Source organism: Prionailurus bengalensis, chromosome B3, assembly GCF_016509475.1.
Source record: "Prionailurus bengalensis isolate Pbe53 chromosome B3, Fcat_Pben_1.1_paternal_pri, whole genome shotgun sequence".
Classification (NCBI taxonomy): domain Eukaryota; kingdom Metazoa; phylum Chordata; class Mammalia; order Carnivora; family Felidae; genus Prionailurus; species Prionailurus bengalensis.
In genome coordinates this window covers 81,496,854-81,517,125 of record NC_057355.1, presented here as the reverse complement: position 1 = coordinate 81,517,125, position 20,272 = coordinate 81,496,854, and the positions used below count along the sequence as shown (strand labels likewise).

The window sequence follows — 20,272 nt, the reverse complement described above, 5'->3', positions numbered from 1 at the left end:
CATTTATTTAGTGTCTTACTTCTAGGAGGTTTAGGGAGTTCAATCTTAGCCATTGTGTTCACCATTATATAGTAAATAATGTCTTACTTTCTTTTCTCCTCTGGGAAAAAAAGACGCTAGTTCCACTGTGTGGAAGAGAATGAGTCACAAAGATTGGTCTTGATTCTACTCTGGTCTTTGGTACAGAATATATAACGTAAGTCTATTAGACTTACATTTGGCCATTCCTAGTTTCCTTCTATAGTGATTTTCTGCTGTACATATTATGTTGCACTATTCTATTCTTCACTCTGCCCAGATAGAAGTTTAATACTCAACTACCAAGGGACACCTGGGTGGCTCAGTGGTTAAACATCCAACTTTGTCTTAGGTCATGAACTCGTGCTTTCCAAGTTTGAGCCCCAGATCCAGCTCACTGCTGTCCGCACAGAGCCCACTTGTAGAAGACAGATTCTCTGTTTCCCTCTCTCTGTGCCCCTGCCCCACTTGTGCTCTCTCTCAAAAATAAGTAAACATTTACAAAAATACTGAACTACCAAGATATGATTGATTTTGTAATGTTTAGGGTATAGGTTTTGCCTTTATTGGGTTCAAATACAACTTTAGATTACTGGCACACTATGATTCATAAAATAAACTTGCCCCTATTTTAAAATAGTCCTAAAAGCTTTCTTGTAAATCTAAAGCACAGTTTTAAGAAAATATATTGCTACTGCCAAATACTCAAGATGCTTGTTTTAAGAGTCTTAATAATTAAGTTGATTATGACTTTCAAATCTGTTTCCTGTAAAAATACTTTTATTGGCTTATATCCTTATTCTGCAAATAAATGCAGTATAATATATACCACATTAGTTCAAACCTATAACTTGTAATTTCTGTTTTGGCCTTTATTATTATGTGAATGGTATTGTTCCCACTGCCTCTGTTCCTGGTTCACAAATGTACCTAGCAAAATATTTGATGATAAAGTAATCATTTAGTATAAGAAGAACTGGAAAAAGATGGGTACATTGTCATTTCCCAAGGACTGTATCAAAAGAATCATTTCTGTAGGGCAGACACTGTGGTAGAGATTGTATATATTATTTACTTCATTTATCTTAGCATAATACAATGAGCTAGTTACATTTTCCTCATTAGACAGATAAAGGTACAGCAAATTTATAAAAAAAACCAACTCAAGAACATATATGCAGTAAAGAATGGAATCAAGATTATAGATATGCTTCATGCTGTGCTGTATACTGTTTATAAGTAACCTACAAAAGACTTAACAGTCAAGGCTTAATGATAAGTCTGTCTCATTGTGTGCTATCTCTTACTACATAAAAGTATTTACCTCCTAGATATCTAATAAAAGCCCTAGGGATAATTTCTATGTTCCATACCAGATAGTTGTCAACTTCTGGCAAAAGCAATTCCCTTTAGACATATCAATTTTACCATATTTTGGAGTTTAGTTTCAAACTACAGATGACAGAAATTGACTTATTTTTCAGTCTTGATTAAATATCTATGAATACCAAGATATCAATTTAACGTTTATTTATTTTTGGGACAGAGAGAGACAGAGCATGAACGGGGGAGGGGCAGAGAGAGAGGGAGACACAGAATCGGAAACAGGCTCCAGGCTCTGAGCCATCAGCCCAGAGCCCGATGCGGGGCTCGAACTCACGGACCGTGAGATCGTGACCTGGCTGAAGTCGGACGCTTAACCGACTGCACCACCCAGGCGCCCCCAACATATCAATTTAAGATCTGCAGTGTATCTTCTAATGATGATAATATAAGTCTGCCCTATAAGGACTTAAAGAGAAGAACAAAGTCTTGTGCTTTTTTTCTCAGAATTGGAGTTTGAGAATGCAGTCAGAATTCCTAAAGAAATAACAGATATACACATGTATAGATTTTAAATTAGTTACAGAGTGTTCACAGGAAGACAAAGTTGGAAATTACTCTAAACTTCTTGAAAAATAGAATCTGAATTTACCTTCTTTATCAGTTTCAAGTGTATCTATTTTTCTAACATGACTTAAAGAAGAAATTAGTTAATAGAAAAATGAAAATATGATGGTATTAATAGTTTTGTTTCAACCAAAAATAGTAATTTGCCATTTCTTCGCTATCTTTTTTCTATCTTTAAAACTATAGAAATAAAATTAAGAATTTTTTCCTTAAAGACTTTTTTTTTTTAATGGTACTCTTTTTAATAGATATCTATTTAATAGATAAATGTGCATGGAGCATAACAATCAGAACTTTACCATTAAAATATCAATTGACACTTAAAATAATGGCTCATCATACAATAATAACCTATAGTAACTTCTAAATATTTAACACAAAAGGAAGTAGTAGTCTTTAAAGTATATATCTAATTATCTCAGAAAATATGGCAAGAAACAAAACAGAAGATTATTGTGTTAAGATTTTATTTATTTTGAGAGACAGAGCATGAGCAGGGGAGGAGCTTAGAAAGAAAGGGGCAGAGAGAGAATCCCAAACAGACTGCACTGTGCCCAGTGTAGAGCTCCTAGGAACTGCGAGATCGTGACCTGAGCTGAGATCAAGAGCATTTGCTTAACCAACTGAGCCACCTGGTCGCCCCACAAAACAGAAGCTTAAAGTTCTAATGATATCACTTGGTACAGTGGGTTGTCAGAAGGTAAGTTTACAAGACATAATAGGAAATTGTTTTTGTTACATGGGACTTATTTAAGAATTTATATGACTTTTCTTTGTGGTTGTTCAGCAGATGCAGATTTTTCTCATGAGAGTGACTTAGTTTTCTGAGGCTTGCCTAGTAAAAATTGGGTTCTTAGTTTTTATTTCCTATTCAGTATTGTTATGAATCCCCTTTCAAGTATTTTAATATTCTCTACACTAGATATTGCTCCTCATTAGCATCACAAAGTCAGTGATGTATGTCTATTAAAAAAGCATATCCGCATTTTAAAATGGAATCATCCTTGGGGTGCCTGGGTGGTTCAGTCGGTTAAGTGTCTGACTCTTGATCTCTACTCAGGTAATGATCTCATGGTTGTGAGATCGAGTCCCACATCTGTCTCTGTGCTGATAGCCCAGAGCCTGCTTGGGATTCTCTTGCATGCTCGCTCTCTCTCTCTCTCTCTCTCTCTCTCTCTCTGCCCCTCTCCCCAACTTTGTGCTGTCTATCTCTCTCTCTCTTCAAAATAAATAAAAATAAACTTTGAAGAAATATAAAAGAAAATGGAATCATCCTTAAGTGTACTTTGTTTAGGGACCTTTAGGTGAGCTGTCACTTTAAATGAGAAATGGAGGGGCCTGGCTGGCTCAGTCCATGGAGTGTGTGACTCTTGATCTCGTGATTCTAAGTTTGACTTTGATGTTTGGTGTAGAGATTACTTAAAAATAAAAAAAATCTTTAAAAACATAAGTGAGAAATAGAGAAACTATTTATTTAGTTGTAAATATGTTTGAAATGGTAATTAGGTTAATGTGATAATGGACAAATTTATCAAAATGTACATATAAGAGAGACAACCATATACTGTCTCATGTCTTAGAGAAGATTGCAATGCCACCTGTGAACTAGGTTGACCCCCAAAACACAAATAAAATGAATCCTTTCTGGATTCAAGTTCCAAATTATTAATTTACAAAACAATACAGACAATATAGGAACAAATTAAGCTGCACTGGAGGGCATAATCACAAAAACTCAGACTGTAGAAACTTGTTCAGAACAAATAACCTCATTTCTTCAAATAAATTACGGGGGGGGAAGGTAGAGAGACAACCTTTAGATTGAATGAGACTTAAGATGTATCAATTAGTTAAAACATATAGGCTTTACTTAGACCTTGATTCAAACAAATGCAAACAAAAACAGGCATTTATGACAATTGAAAATTTGAATACTGAGTGAATATTTGATGTTTAGTGGTTTTTAAAACATTAAAAAAAACTATGATGGGGCGCCTGGGTGGCGCAGTCGGTTAAGCGTCCGACTTCAGCCAGGTCACGATCTCGCGGTCCGGGAGTTCGAGCCCCGCGTCAGGCTCTGGGCTGATGGCTCGGAGCCTGGAGCCTGTTTCCGATTCTGTGTCTCCCTCTCTCTCTGCCCCTCCCCCGTTCATGCTCTGTCTCTCTCTGTCCCAAAAATAAATAAACGTGGAAAAAAAATTAAAAAAAAAAAAAAACTATGATATTATAATAGGATTGTTTAAAATGTCCTTAACTTTCAGTGATACACAAGGAAATATTTATAGATGAAATGAAATCCTTTTACGATTTGCTTCAGAATAATATGAGAGGTGGTGAGATAGTAGATGGAGGTATAGGTGAAGCAAAATTGATCCAGCTGGTCAAGATGCTGAGGTGGTGGGGAGGGGTATCATAATACTGTTATGTCTGCTTTTGTATATGTTTGAAATTTTCCATAATGAAAATGTGTCTAATGTTCATAAATTTTTTTTAGGCTGTGTTTTTTTTTTAAACGTAATTTATCTGGTTTTATATTCATCTTTTTTAATTCTATTTTTGTACTTCATGTCACTTTATTTAAAATGACAGTATTTATTCAGCATCACAAGGTATATACACACATACTTTGAGATGTCTTTTCAGTATGTATTCTTAGCCTTGTGACCAGTAACACATAGTTGAGCCATTTGTTTGTAGGGCATTTTTCAAGGATGATATACGTCATCTTTGGCTATGATAGATTAAAGTTGGCTGATGTGTAGATTAAGTTCTGCTTGTTTTTGTTTTTTTTTAACCCTGTACTCTAATTGGTTAACTGCTTTTACTAAATTGCTAATTGCTGATTTCTCTAACTCAACAGGAAACCTTTGTGCCATCCTCAAAGAGCTGGCTGCTGACTTGACTGCCTCTGATATACAGGTGGCAGCATCTGCATTTTTACTTCCACCCCTCTGTCATAGGGATGATCTTGTGATATTAAGTCCTTTGCTACAAGAAACTGACCATAGATTTATTGAAGAACAGGTATAGTGATTTTCCATTGACTCTTGGGTTGATTCATTCTGTGAACAGTCATTTTAATTTTATATATATATATTTTTGTTTGTTTGTTTGTTTTTAGCTCCTGCTTGGTAATGGTATTGCTTGTGGAAGTTTGGAGTATGACCCTTATGCTATTTATGAGAAAGATGTATTGGGAGATTCAGTGCCTAAACCCCTACCTCCAGTACTATCGGTTATTAGCTCTGCAGTCAAGCTCTTTGGAGTTGTATGTGCTCATGTGGGAGAAGCTCAAAGGTAAACCATCTTTAGTAGTTCACTTATCCTGAATTAAATTGTTCACTTACCCTGAAATATAATATTTAAGAGTTGGTAATTGGTTCAGTGAATATGTAATAGAACTGGTGCGTAGGAAAAATATTCTCAGAAGTTCTCATTAGTATAAAAGATTTTTTTTAATGTTTGTGAAAGAGAGTCATGCATGTGCATGTACCCGTGACCAGGGGAGGGGCAGAGAGAGAAGGAGAGAGAGAGAGAGAGAGGGAGAGAGAGGGAGAGAGAGGGAGAGAGAGGGAGAGAGAGAGAGAGAGAGAGAGAGAGAGAGAGAGAGAGAATCCTATACAGGTTCTGTGCTGCCAGAGCAGAGCGGGACACAGGGCTCAATACCATGAACTGTGAGATCATGACATGAGCCAAAATCAAGAGTCTGACATTTAAACACTGAGCCACCCAGGCACCCCACTATAAAAGATTTCTTACAGATGACAACAAGTAAAAGTGAGATCAAGGCTCTTGTTTAATAATTCACCTGGCTAATACCTAATAAGTGTTAGGTCAATAAATTAAATTCAGTTATACTGAAAACTGCTAAGCTCTGTTGTGATATAATACTTCACCGACAATACAAATGAAAATACAAATTAAAAAACTCATTGATACAAGAATTTTGATTTAGGGGCACTTGGGTGGCTCATTTGATTAAGTGTCTGACTCTTGGTTTTGGCTCGGTTCATGATCACATGGTTCATGAGATTGAGCCCTGCATGGTGCTATCTGCATGGAGCCTGTTTTGGATTCTTCCTCTCACTCTCTCTCTGCCCCTTCCCTGCTCATGTGTGCTCTCTCCCTCTCAAAAATAAATAAATAAACTTTAAAAGGTTTTTTTTATTTAAAAAAAATAAAAAATTTTTGATTTATGAGTTATTGTTACAAAAAAGAACACTGGTTTTCTGCTTAGATTAGGTCTCATAGGCTTTCTTACCTTGGAGGTTTTGTGGAGCCATTATAGTTTCGTGGATTTCAAAAATTAGATTAAAATTGATTAGTCTTCAGTTTGGTAGATTTCTGTCCACTCAAAGTAAACTTCAGTTTTGAAATATCACAGGCTAATAAATGGTTTCTTATTGAGAATGAGAGTTTCTTTTGATAACTGAAGTAATACCTTTCATGGAGATCAAAAAACACTACTTGTATCTAGTATTCAGGAAATTCTGTGAGATACTAAATGTGACGTGAATTTCTCCTATAGGCTATGCTGTTTAACAATTTACAAATTAATAAGTATCCTCATTTATTCATATTCTTTCCTTCCTTCCCTTTGCTCTCTTTCTCTCTCCCTCTCTCCCTCACCCCACTGCCTCTCACCCTCTCTTTCTTCCTCTCTGCTTCTGGCATGCTAAACTAAAAATAATACATGTAACTAGATCATAGCTTTTATATCATTTTTATCTAGTTATGTCTTCCAGAGAATACCAATTAGGTAGAGAATTTACTCTCTTTGACGAACATTCACAAAAATATTTGAATCTTATCAGCAACACATTTTTGGGTTTTGTTTGTTTTCTTTTTAAAGTAAGCTTTAGGTCCAACATGGGGCTTGAACTCATGACCCCAAGATCAAGAGTCACATGCTCTACAAACTATGTGACCCTGACAACACATTTTTGAAACAGGTCTTTAGATACTTTACTTTCAGGGGTTTGAAAAGTGAATAAACTTTATGTTCAGTTTTAATAGTCTCATGTCATTTTATTGAAAATGATGGTGGTATTTCCTCAGTATCATAAGATAGACACACACACACACTTTGAGATGTCTTTCCAGAACTTACATTTCAAAACATGGTATTTTTCCCAAATTTATTTATAGCCAATAGCTCCCTGTGTATACTGTAACCATAAACTTACGGTATTTAGACAACTTATGACTAAATTATAAATGAATGTCATAGCACTAAAAGATGAGAGGAAAATCACAGTAGTCTGGAATATGCAAAGAATTGATAGAGAGGATGGGAGTTGAACTAGTCTGTAACTGTACTGTGTTATAGAGCGTACAATTTAAAATAATTAATTTGGGTTACTACAGTAGTAATTGCAGTGATGAAACTTGTAGGTAAAATATTTAAATTAAGCATGTTCTTAAATGGATCCACTAACTCTTTTTCATCTAACACAAAAAGTAAAAAAGAAAGGAATATACATCTTCCAAACTTTCCTTTTAAAAAATTGATTTTATAGGGTGCATGGTTACTCCCCACCAAGCTCAGTCACGTGGCTCAGTTAGTTAAGCATCTGGCTTCGGCCCATGTCATGATCTTGTGGTTCATGAGTTCGAGCCCCACATCAGGCTCTGTGCTGACAGCTCAGAGCCTGGAGCCTGCTTCGGATTCTGTGTCTCCCTCTCTCTGCTCCTCCCCCCCCCCCCCAAGAATAAATAAACATTTTAAAAAATTTTAACAAAAGTAAAAAATTGATTATATTACTCTCAGAGAAGTTGTTTTTTGGGTTTTGGGTTTTGTTTTTGTTTTTTTTTTAAGAGTTATTGCCCATTTGCAGTTTAGGAAAATGGCTTTTCACTTCTGTTTAAAATTTAATTAACTTTATACTAAGTTTCTTTAACCTCACCTGGACTAAAATAGTATATAGAATGAATATATATTTAATGAGGGGAGGTTTTGTTTAATAAAAATATTGAGACCTGGTAAAAGCAAAACATACTGTGTTTAGAGTCTAACTGAATAAAAATAGTAGGCAGGGTTGCCTGGGTGACTCAGTTGGTTAAGCATCCGACTTCAGCTCAGGTCATGATCTCACAGTTCATAAGTTTGAGCCCTGCATTAGGCTCTCTGCTGTCAGCACAGAGCCTGCTTCAGATCCTCTGTCTCCCTCTCTCTCTCTTCCTCTCTCTCTCTCTCAAAATAAATAAACATCAAAAAAAAAAAAATAGTAGGCAGTACTTTGGAGATTTTTAAAGGAAGTGGTCTAGCAGGATCCCAGATGCAAAAAGTGGGTCATAAGCATCCATTAACAGTCACCATTGGGTGTCATTAGAGGACCAGAGGAGAGAAACTACTTAAATAAGAAAGTTAAGTTTCTCATTTCCTGTTGTCCAGATATGACACTTGTTAAAAATGCGTACCCTTTTTCTTTTGGCTGTATATTTACATTTCTAGAGAAAAAAAATGTTTTTAATCAAAGTACTGTATTTGACAACCAACAGCTGAATATTTCAAAGCATTTTGTTGTCATTGAGGTTAGCTTTGTGTTTAAACAGCTTAAAAGAAATTCTTTTATAACAAGAGATTGCCCTAAGATTAGAAATACATTTTTCATATTTTATTTATGCACGTAGAAATTAAGTTGTCTTTAAGTCAGTTGGTTTTCTCTATTTTGACTATAGGATTTTATTTTTTTTTTCAACATTTATTTATTTTTGGGACAGAGAGAGACAGAGCATGAATGGGGGAGGGGCAGAGAAAGAGGGAGACCTAGAATCGGAAACAGGCTCCAGGCTCTGAGCCATCAGCCCAGAGCCTGACGCAGGGCTCGAACTCACGGGCCGCGAGATAGTGACCTGGCTGAAGTCGGACGCTTAACCGACTGCGCCACCCAGGCGCCCCTGACTATAGGATTTTAAAAGTAAGAAAACTTTGCATTGGTAATTTTAAATGACTAAAATGTTTAAATTTCTAGAGTGTTAAGATAATTTTATATAGAAAAAAACTGTGATTGTTCTTGTGCTTGTGTTGTTTGTAGTTACTTTCAAACATTTTGCACCTACATCCAAAGAATGAATTACTTAATTCACCTGAAGATTGTTCTGACCTTGACAATACGTTGCAGTCATATGGACAACTTTTTAAATTGTAGATTCTGATTTAATAGTATGGTATGTGGGGCACCTGATGGCTCAGTCCCTTAAGCTTCTGACTCTTGGTTTCACTCAGGTCACAATCTCACGGTTCATTAAGATTGAGCCCTGCATCAGGGCTCTGTACTAACATTGTGGAGCCTGCTTGGCATTCTCTCTCTCTCTCTCTCTCTTTCTCTCTCTCTCTCTCTCTTTCTCTCTTTATATCACTCTCTTTTTCAAAATAAATAAAAATAATAGTATGGTATGCATATATGTTAGGTATTGAAAATTTAAAAACTTCTTAGGTGATTCTGACATGCAGCCAGGGTGAGAACCACTGCTATAAATGCTGTAAAATGTTATAGATTGTGAGTTGATGGAGAAAGAGAAAAAGCATAGTTCTGGTTCACAATACTAGAAATTTTCACCATAGACACCTTCCCTGAAAGCATATTAAATCATCATTTTCAGATGTTATGTCTTGCTGTTTAGTCAGTTGGTGGTGTATTTTTAATTTCTCTAGATCCAAAACTTTGTTTCAGCATCTAATTTCATTCCAAACTAATAATTGTATGTTATAATCAATACTACTTAAGCATATTAATTCAGTATTACTAAAAACAAGTCACCTCCATCTTCCTGAAGATTCAGAATGTTTTGTTGAGATCTCCATCAGCATTTGGGGATACAGGGTGGAGAAAAAATAGAGGGCTCTGGCAGTCCCCTGTACAGGTCAAATTTTATTACAATATAACAAAATTCTCAAGCTATAACCTTAGGTATTTTTACTAATTTCAGCATGATATAGTTCCATTGATAAAAGATGATGAGGATATGATCTAATGATGACATTTTAGGTTTTTAAATCTGTGAGTCTGACCATGTGGTTATCCTTATTTTCTTTGTTGTCTTGTTTACATAACCTCTCCATAGTCTTCTCTACAGGCAATTTAGACATAAATACGTTCTTGAAACAAAATGCCTTTAATATGGTCTTAAAAGGCAGGCAGAAAAAGTTTTATATATAGTATATTTGTCATATTCTTTATAATGAAAATTAGAAGTAGCCCAAATGTCCAAACTAGGAAATTGGTTAAATAAACTATTATATTGCCAGACTATATTTTACTAATAGGTGTTTAAAATTATTTCAATGTAATAGTTAACAAGATGGGAATGATGTTTGGGAGGAAAAAATATTTTAACAAAGTATACATTGTGATCCTAATTTTCTAAAAACGATACTCCTCTGTCTTTGTGGGGAAGACTAAAACAAATATGCCAAAATGGTAACAGTGGCTCTTTCTAGATGGTGGGATAAGGGATGAATTTCTTTTTCTTTCATTTGCCTTTGTCACTTTTTCAACCTTGAAATAAGGAAATATTTAAATAAATCAAGTACTTAAGGTTACTGTGGTTTTCCCAAAATATCTAGTGCTCTACTATGTTTATTACATTCTGTGAATTGATTTTATATATACTCCTTTCCCCAACTCATGAAATCCACAGACTCCTACTTTTCTTCCTTTTTTTCTAACTTCTTCCACAGTTGGATTTCTTAAAAGTACAGTGCCCATATCTATGCATTCTTTTTTAGTGCCATTTGGAGAACTTGACTTAGGCTTTGTTGCCTCCATAGAATGATAGAGGGGCAGAGACAGAGGGAGACACAGAATCTGAAGCAGGCTCCAGGCTCTGAGCTGTCAGCACAGAGCCCACTGTGAGGCTTGAACCACGAACTGTAAGATCATGACCTGAACCGAAGTTAGATGCTTAACCAACTGAGCCACCCAGGTGCCCCAGAGGCAGTGTTTTTGTTGTTGTTGTTGTTTGTTTGTTTTCATATTAAATATAATTTATTGTCAAATTGGTTTGCATACAACACCCAGTGCTCATCCCAACAGGTGCCCTCCTTAATGCCCATCACCCACTTTCCCCTCTTGCCCGCCTCCCATCAACACTCAGTTTGTTCTCAGTATTTAAGAGTCTCTTATGGTTTGCCTCCTTTCCTCTCTGTAACTTTTAGAAGCAATGTTTTTAAAACCTTGGAGATAATAGTGTAAAATTGGGGTGGTTTATTTTATGCTTACCTATCTTTAATCTCATCATAAGGATTTAAAAGCCCTGTGCTGCTTATATGTGGAATCTAAAAAACAAAATAAACAAATAGAACAAAACAGAAACACATTCATAAATACTGAGAACAGGAGCACCTGGGTGATTCAGTTAAGCATCCGACTCTTGATTTTGGCTCAAGTCATGATCTCTCGGTTTGTAGGATTGAGCCCCGCATCCTGCTTGGGTCTCTCTCTCTTTCTGTCTCTCTCTCTCTCTCTCTCTCTCTCTCTCTGCCTTTCTCCTGTTGTATTCTCTCTCTCTTTAAATAAATAAATGAACCTCAAATACATACATACATACTGAGGACAAACTGATGATTGCTACAAGGGAGGGGGATGGCACAGGATGGGCAAAATAGGTGAAGGGGATTAAGAGGTCTGAACTTCAAGTTATAAAATAAATAAAGCATGGAGATGAAAATAAAGCATAGGGAATATAGTCAATAATATTGTAATAATTTTGTATGGTGACAGATGGTAACCAGACTTAATGGTGATAATCACTTCATAATGCATATGAATGTCAAATCCCTTTGTTATACACTGAAATTAATACATCCTTTTTTTAAAATTTTTTTTAAATTTTATTTTTTATTTTTTTAAATTTACATCCAAATTAGTTAGCATATAGTGCAACAATGATTTCAGGAGTAGATTCCTTAATGCCCCTTATCCATTGAGCCCATCCCTCTTCTCACACCCCCTCCAGTAACCCTCAGTTTGTTCTCCATATTTATGAGTCTCTTCTGTTTTGTTCCCCTCCCTGTTTTTATATTATTTTTGTTTCCCTTCCCTTATGCTCATCTGTTTTGTCTCTTAAAGTCCTCATGAGTGAAGTCATATGATTTTTGTCTTTCTCTGACTAATTTCACTTAGCATAACACCCTCCAATTCCATCCACGTAGTGGCAAATGGCAAGATTTCATTCTTTTTGATTGCCGAGTAATACTCCATTGTATATATATACCACATCTTCTTTATCCATTCATCCATCGATGGACATTTGGGCTCTTGCCATACTTTGGCTATTGGTGACACTGCTGCTATAAACATGGGGGTTCGAAACAACACACTTGTATCCCATGGATAAATACCTAGTAGTGCAATTGCTGGGTCGCAGGGTAGTTCTATTTTTAGTTTTTTGAGGAACCTCCATACTGTTTTCCAGAGTGACTGCACCAGCTTGCATTCCCATGAAATTAATACATCCTATGTCAACTGTACTTTCAATTAAAAAATAGCAAATAAAATAATTAAATAAAAGCCCTGTGTTGTAACGGACTGTAAAACAATTCACAGAAGCTACATAAATAGCTAATGGACACATTCAACCCCAGACCAAAAATAATGTATATATCCATCATAGTTAGAATTGTGAAAACTGGAAAATTGCTGTCTCCATCAGGAGAATGATTGAACAAATGGTAATGCATGTGCATAGTAAAATTTGACTTCGTGAAAGTTACCAAAGAATAAGAATAATTTGACAGGTGCTAAGGAGGTAATGTTAAATGAGAAATACAGGAGTTAAAATTATGTTAATATATAGTATGATACCAAGTACATTTTTAAAGTATAGTTGGGGGCTGAAAGGGCTGTGTTAATTGTCATTACCTATAGATGACATGAATCAATGTATTTGAATCCAATTAAGTCCTATTAAGAACAAAATGGTTATTACTGCAAGTTAACTTTTTTGAGAGAGAGCACGCACTTGAGCTGGGGAGAGGAGCCAGGGAGAGAGAGAGATTGCAAGCACGAGAATGAATCTTAAGCAGGCTCCACACTCAGCACAGAGTTGATCTGGTCACAGAGCTCCATCCCAGACCCTGGGACCATGACCTGAGCTGAAATTAAGAGTCAGATGCTCAACTGACTGAGCCACCCAGGCTCCCCAGCTGCAAGTAACTTTTAAGATACGTGTTATTTAGGGACACCTAGCTGCCTTGATCAGTAGAGCATGCAACTCTTGATCTTGGGATTGTGGGTTTGAGCCCCATGTTGGGCATAGAGTTTACTTTAAAAGGAAAAAAAAGATTATCCTTTGTTTAGAAAATAGTAAAATAGCAGAATTTGCCCAGGTAAATATTTATTAAGTGATACTTTTGTTAAAATTCTCCCCCTGGGGCACCTGGGTGGCTCAATTGATTAAGCATCTGACTTCCCCTCAGGTCAGGACCTTGCAGTTTGTGAGTTTGGGCTCTCAGCACAGAGCCCTGCCTCAGATCCTCTGTCCCCCCTCTCTCTCTGCCCCTTCCCCACTAGCACACTCTGCTGCACACGCTCCCTATCTCTCTCTCTCAAAAATAAACAAAAATAATAATAATACTTATCCACCACTGTCAGAATGACACATAACCAAAATATTTTTGTATTTTTTATATTTTCTTAAAATGTTTTAGAATATTCAGCAATAGTTTATCTCATTTTAGCAGTTGCCACAAAATAACGCAACAAAACAAATTAGCAATAGATACTCAGAAATATCCTCTCGCTTACTTAATTAACAAACCCAATGTCATACTATTTGCTGTTAAATCTTGTTTCTGATTTTAGGCTTCTTATACTGGAACAACTTTTGGACAGTATAAAGCACACAAAAGGAGCTCGTCAGCAAGTAGTTCAGTTACATGTTGTTTCTTCACTCTCTAGTTTCTTGAAGGTAATTCCGTTTTTAAATTCAGATGTTTGCTTGATTTTTTTTTTCTAAGTATGGTTAAATAGGTTGAGGAGGGTGTCTTGAAAGAACTGCTGCTTTTTTTTTTTTCTCCCTTTTTTCTTAGTCTCCTGATGAAAATGTTTCAGGATTTATAATCCCCCTTTTACTTTTTCTCTGTGTAAAAGTTGTTGGTCAGAAATTAAACCTAGAATCTTGGCTTAGAACCATGCTTTAACCTACTCAGCCTAATATCCTGTATCAGGGATTGGCAGACTGTGGCCTCTGGGCCAAATCTGGCTTGTTGCATTTATGACGTAAATGTTTCTAACTAAAATATAATATGCTTCATTGGTTATATTATGGAAATTCCTATTAATGTTCTTCTGAATACATACATACTGTAGTGACAATTGCTTGCCTAGAGGTTTAAAATTCTTAACTTTTTGAGGCGCCTGGGTGGCTCAGTTGGTTAAGCATCTGACTTTGGCTCAGGTCACGAGTTCATGGGTTTGAGCCCTGCGTCAGGCTCTGTGCTGACAGCTCTGAGCCTGGAGCCTGCTTCAGATTCTGTGTCTCCCTCTCTCTCTCCCCCTTCCCCTCTCATGCTCTCTCTCTCTCTCTCTCTCTCAAGAATAAATAAACATTAAAAATTTCTTTTAATTATGCAGAACTTTGTGAAAAATCAAATTTGTGTGTGTGTGTGTGTGTGTATGTTTATGTTTAAATAGTAATCCAGGTATGAACATCTTTAGTCAACCAGAATATATATTCCAAACTGGATTGGAAAATTTATTACAGTTGTAAGTTTAGATTGTTCTTTACATATTTCAGTACTTAGCTGGCTCCAAGGGAAACTTGGGTCCAGAAGAAATGAGAAGACTTGCCGTGGCATTGGTGATGGGAGCCCTAGAAAGTCCCAACCCCCTCTTGAGATGTGCAGCTGCAGAGGCATGGGCTAGATTAGCCCAAGTGGTTGATGATGGAGCTTTTACTGCTGCGTTAGCTCAAGTTAGCTTTGACAAGTAAGTGAATTTCTTATTTAATATGCAGAGACTATCTGTCAAAACTGGGTATAGCTTGTTGATTTTTTGGAACTAGTGAAACTCCATTCTGGGAATTAATTCAGAAAAAAATTGATAAACATGGGTACTTTATATGAAGGCAAGCCTCCCCTTTGCTCATCTTGGAATATAGAACTATTATTACTTTGGCTTTAGTTTTTATTTAATAAGAGAAAGATCACTATATGATTAGTATAATTGGCCATCTCTGGAATGGACGATGGGACTAAGAAATTTAGGGAATTTTATCATGTAAAATATAGATAATAGGTAGTAATAACAATGTACTGGAAAGAGTAAAGTCTAGGTTTTCATCATCAGGAAACAAACTATGTTTTCATTTTTGCTAGCTCTGAGATCATGAGCAGAGAGCAAACCGCACAGCTTGTTTTCCTCTATTTCAAATAGAAGGTTGTCAATACTACCCCGCCTGCTTGAGAATGTTAAGATAAATGAGATAATAAATATAGCACTTTCACCTTCCAGTCTACTGAATATATGTGTCTGATTTGGTCAACAGTTTGAAGTTTAAAGTTAGATTACTAACTTGGTTCAAATCCCAATCTTCATGTAATGGTTACTTTGTAAGAGTTACTTTGGATATCATTCTGTTCTCATCTGTAAAAAGTAACTGATAATAGTGTAAATCTCAAAGTTGTTGGGAGGATTAAAGGACTAAATGTAGGGGCATCTGGGTGGCTCAGTTGATTAAGCATCCGACTCTTGATTTCAGCTCTGGTCATGATCCCAGAGTTGTGGGATCGAGCCCCACGTCGTGCTCTAAACAGATAGCACACCGCCCCTGCTTGTGCACATGGGCGCACGCTCTTTCTCTCTGTCTCTCTCTTTCAAAAATAAATAAATAAAATTTTTTTTAAAAAAGGACTGAACATAGGAGCAGCTGGCTGGCTCATTCAGAGGAGCATGTGACTCTTGATCTCAGAGTTGTGAGTTCAAGCCCCACATTGGGTGTAGAGATTACTTAAATAAATAAATATTTTTTAAAATAAATAAAGGACTAAATGTAAAACACTTAAATTAGCACAGAATGCATAATAAAACTAGTAAACATTGATTTTTCTTGGCTATATTTAATTTTAAAATCAAAGTTCTTTTTTTTTTTTAATGTTTATTTTGAGAGAGATAGGACACATGTGCAGGAGAAGAGCAGAGAGAGAGCGGAAGAGAGAGAATCCTAAGCAGGCTCCATGCTGTCAGCACAGAGCCCAACACAGGGATAGATCTTCCAAATCATGAGATAGTGACTTCAGCCGAAATAAAGAATCAGAGGCTTTAACTGACTGAGCCACCCATGTACCCCCAAAGTCTCTTTGTATGGAAATAAAGTGTCTCAGCAATGTGCATTTTTAAAATGCAAGTTAATAATGCTCTCAACAAAGTGGGTATGGAAAGAACATACCTCAGCATTACAGCTAACACACTCAACAGTGAAAAGCTAAAAGCTTTTGCTCTAAGATTAGGAACAAAACAAGGATGCCCATTCTCTCCACTATTATTCACCTTAGTTTTGGAAGTCTTAGCCACACAATTAGACAAGAAAAAGAAATAAAAGCCATCCAGATTGGAAAGGAAGAAGGAAAACTGTCATTGTTTGCAGATGACATGATACTGTATATAGAAAACCCTAAAGACTCCATCAAAAACCATTAGAATTAAATGAATTCAATAAACTCACAGGATACAAAATTAACATGCAGAAATCAGTTTCTTTGCATTAATAACAAGTTACCAGAAAGAGATTAAGGAAACAATCTCAATTAGTATTGTCAGTAAGAATAAAATACCTAAGAATAAATTTAGCCAAAGAACTGAATGACCTGTACCCTGAAAACTGTAAGACATTGATGAAAGAAATTGAAGATGACACAAATAAATGAAAAGATATACCATACTCCCCATGGGCGATATGCAAATTCATGAAGCATCCCGTATATGTGCATTTATGCATACACACATACACACGCTGTGCTCATGGATTGTAAGATATAATTTGTTAAGATATCCATACTACCCAAAGCACTCTACAGATTCAGTGTAATCCCTGTCAAAATACCAATGACATTTTTCAGAGTACTAGAACAAAAAAATCCTGAAATTTGTGTGGAGCCACAAAAGATCCCAAATAGCCAAAGCAGTCTTGAAAAAGAAGAACAAAGCTGGAGATGCGCTCCCTGATTTCAAACTGTACTACAAACCTAGAGTAATTAAAATGGTATGTTACTGGCACAAAACAAACACACAGATCAGCATGATGGAATAGAGAGCCCAGAAATAAATGCAAGCATATATAGTCAATTAGGACTATAAGGAAATAAGGAAAGACAGTCTGTTTAATAAATGGTGTTGAGAAAAGAAGATGACTACATGCAAAAGATTGAAACTGGACCACTATCTTACATTGTTTACAAAAATAAATTCAAAGTGGATGAAAGACTTGAAGTAAGACCTAAAATCATAAAACTCCTAGAAGAAAACATTAGTCTTAACAATATTTTGGGGGAAGGAGGTCAGTTTCCTCAGGCAATCCCAATAAAAGCAAAAATAAACAAATGGAATTACATCATACTGAAAAGTTTTTGTACAATGAATGAAAACATCAAGAAAAAAGAAACCCGAGGGAACCTACTGAATGGAGGAAGATATTTGCAAATCAAATATTTGATAAGAGGTTAATATCCAAATTATGTAAAGAACTTCTATAATTTCATGTCAAAAAAACAACCTGATTTAAAAATGGGCAGGGGACTAGATGGCAGAATAGCATGGAGGTTTTTTTGCATTTCTTGTCCATGAAATACAGCCAGATCAACATTAAACCATCCTGCACACGTAGAAAACTAATTTGAGTATTAAAACAACAATCTTCACCACCTGAACTACAGAACATAGCAGGTATGCAGCACACACAGGTGAACTGGGGGAGAGAGAAGCTGCGGAGGGCAAGGAGCTGTTTTTGCTTGTGGAGAAAGGATGGAGATGAGGGGTTGGGGGGGAGGAGGAGAGTACGGGAAAAGCACCCCCCTCCCCCAAAAGCAGCTGGAGAGAAAGTGGAAAAGTGGAAACAGCCACTGGGACTGAACAAAAAAGAGAGGAGAGGGTTTAAATTCCATTAAGACTCTATAAACAGGAGGAGCACAGAATCGGAAACTCCGCAGCTTGATACCTGGAGGAGCTCGGGGGGGGGGGGGGTAGGGCAAATCCCCAGGAGCAGAGAGTGAAGTCTGAGGGGTCCTTGGGTCACATGGGGAGAGGTGGTTCCCCTGCTAAGAAGACATCTGGTAGAGGCTCTGTGGCCACCCCGCAGGCAAAGATGCCAGCAGACCCCAGAGATTCACTGGTGCTAGAACAAGGATGTTAAGGGGAAACCTGGTGCCAGATGTGTGTTGTGATTTACCAAAATCCCTGAAACACTGCTACGTGTTCTCGTGAACTTTTTCTGGGGCAGGCTTGCACCCAGCTGCAGTCTCTGGGCATCAGCAGCAGCACGGTCCCACGAACGTTTCTGGGGGTGGGTGGGCACCTGGCCATTTCTCTAAGAGACTCTCCCCCAGAGGATCAGAATGGGCCAAAGCCGCAGTCCCTCAGAAGTGAGGGGTTGGGGAACACAGCCATATCTGAGATAAAACTCAAGAGGGAGTTGCCACCTGGCAACCTGATGGCTTGGTCACGGACTGTATAAGTGGGGTGTAGAAGGAAGCCACAGACAAAAGGATGGGTGTGTGATTGATGGTTGAGGAGAACAGAATTCTGATACTAGAGACTGGGTAGCTGGGTGATGCCTTTTTCACGCCTCCTGTGCATGTGTGGATACACCTGCAAGCACCACAGCAATCCACCCCAGTAAGCTAAGCAGTGCCATCTAGTGGAGAATGGAGCTGTTACACTAAGCTCCGCCCTTCCAGGCCAACCTCGCTCTTCAGGAACACAAGTCTTTCTGCCTGCTTAGTTTACATACTATAAAGTGCTTCGTAGTTTGTCTTCTAGGGGAAACTGATGTAATTTTTATCGTATTTCAGTTTTTTCCCTGGTCCATCTATTCAGTTTTTTTTCTTTTATTCTTCAGTACAGAAAGAAAAAAATTATTTTCATTTTCAATTTTTGTTAAAAATATTGTTTCATTGTATTCACTTTTTCAAATTTCAAACCTTTTCCATTTTTTTTCTTTTCTTATCTTTCCCTTTTTTCTCTAATCAATCTCCTTTCAACAACCAGACCAAAACACACCTAGAATCTAGCATTATTTACTTGATTTTTTTGTGTGTTGTTTTTAATTTTTTAATTTTAATTTTCTTTTACCTAATTAACTCCTTTTCTTCCTTTAAAATGATGAAATGAAGGGATTCACCCCAAAAGAAAGAGCAAGAAGAAACGACAACCAGGGACTTAACACAGATACAAGCAAGTTGTGTGAAACAGAATTTAGAATCACAATAATAAGAATGCAAGCTGGGGTTGAAAATAGATTAGAATCCCTTTCTGTGGAGATAAAAGAAGTAAAAGCTAGTCTGGATAAAATAAAAAATGCTGTAACTGAGCTGCAATCTCGAATGGATGCCACAGCAGCAAGGATGGATGAGGCAGTGAATCAGCGATATAGAGGACAAACTCATGGAGAATAATGAAGCAGAAAAAAAGAGGGAGACTAAGACAAAAGAACACGATTTGAGAATTACGAAAATCAGGGGCTCCTGAGTGGCTCAGTTGGTTGAGTGTCCAACTTTGGCTTGGGTCAAGATCTCCCAGTTCGTGAGTTCAAGCCCCTGTCGGGCTAAGGGCCTGGAGCCTGCTTCAGATTCTTTGTCTCCCTCTCTCTCTGCCCCTTCGCTGCTCATACTGTCTCTGTCTCAAAAATAAATAAACATTAAAAATTAGAAAAAGAATTAGGAAAATCAGTGACTTATTAAAAAGGAATCAGAATCATAGGGGTCCCAGAAGATAGAAAAAGGAGTAGAAGGGTTATGTGAGCAAATCATAGCAGAAAACTTTCCTAACCTGGGGAAAGACACAGACATCAAAATCCAGGAAGTAGAGGACTCCCATTAGATTCAACAAAAACCAACCATCAACAAGGCATATCATATTCAAATTCACAAAGTACTTAGAAAAGGACAGAATCATGAAAGCAGGAAGGGAAAAAAAGTCCTTAACCTATGAGGGAAGACAGATCAGGTTTGCAGCAGACCTATCCACAGAAACTTGGCAGGCCAGAAAGGAGTGTCTGGATATATTCAATGTGCTGAATTGGAAAAATATGCAGCCAAGAATTCTTTGTCCAGCAAGGCTATCATTTAGAATAGAAGGAGAGATTACAA

The 20,272-nt window shown here is 36.9% G+C and overlaps 1 protein-coding gene across 5 annotated transcripts in view; it reads left to right on the top strand.

Moving 5' to 3' along the window:
• Positions 1-20,272, top strand: part of HEATR5A (HEAT repeat containing 5A) — a 120,612-nt gene that overhangs the window by 43,126 nt on the left and 57,214 nt on the right. For all 5 annotated transcript variants that reach the window (XM_043554342.1, XM_043554343.1, XM_043554340.1 and 2 more), the window contains 4 exons: positions 4,829-4,992; positions 5,090-5,265; positions 13,776-13,881; positions 14,710-14,900. In XM_043554342.1, the coding sequence (XP_043410277.1) occupies positions 4,829-4,992; positions 5,090-5,265; positions 13,776-13,881; positions 14,710-14,900 (637 nt within the window). The remainder of the gene's footprint in view (positions 1-4,828; positions 4,993-5,089; positions 5,266-13,775; positions 13,882-14,709; positions 14,901-20,272) is intronic.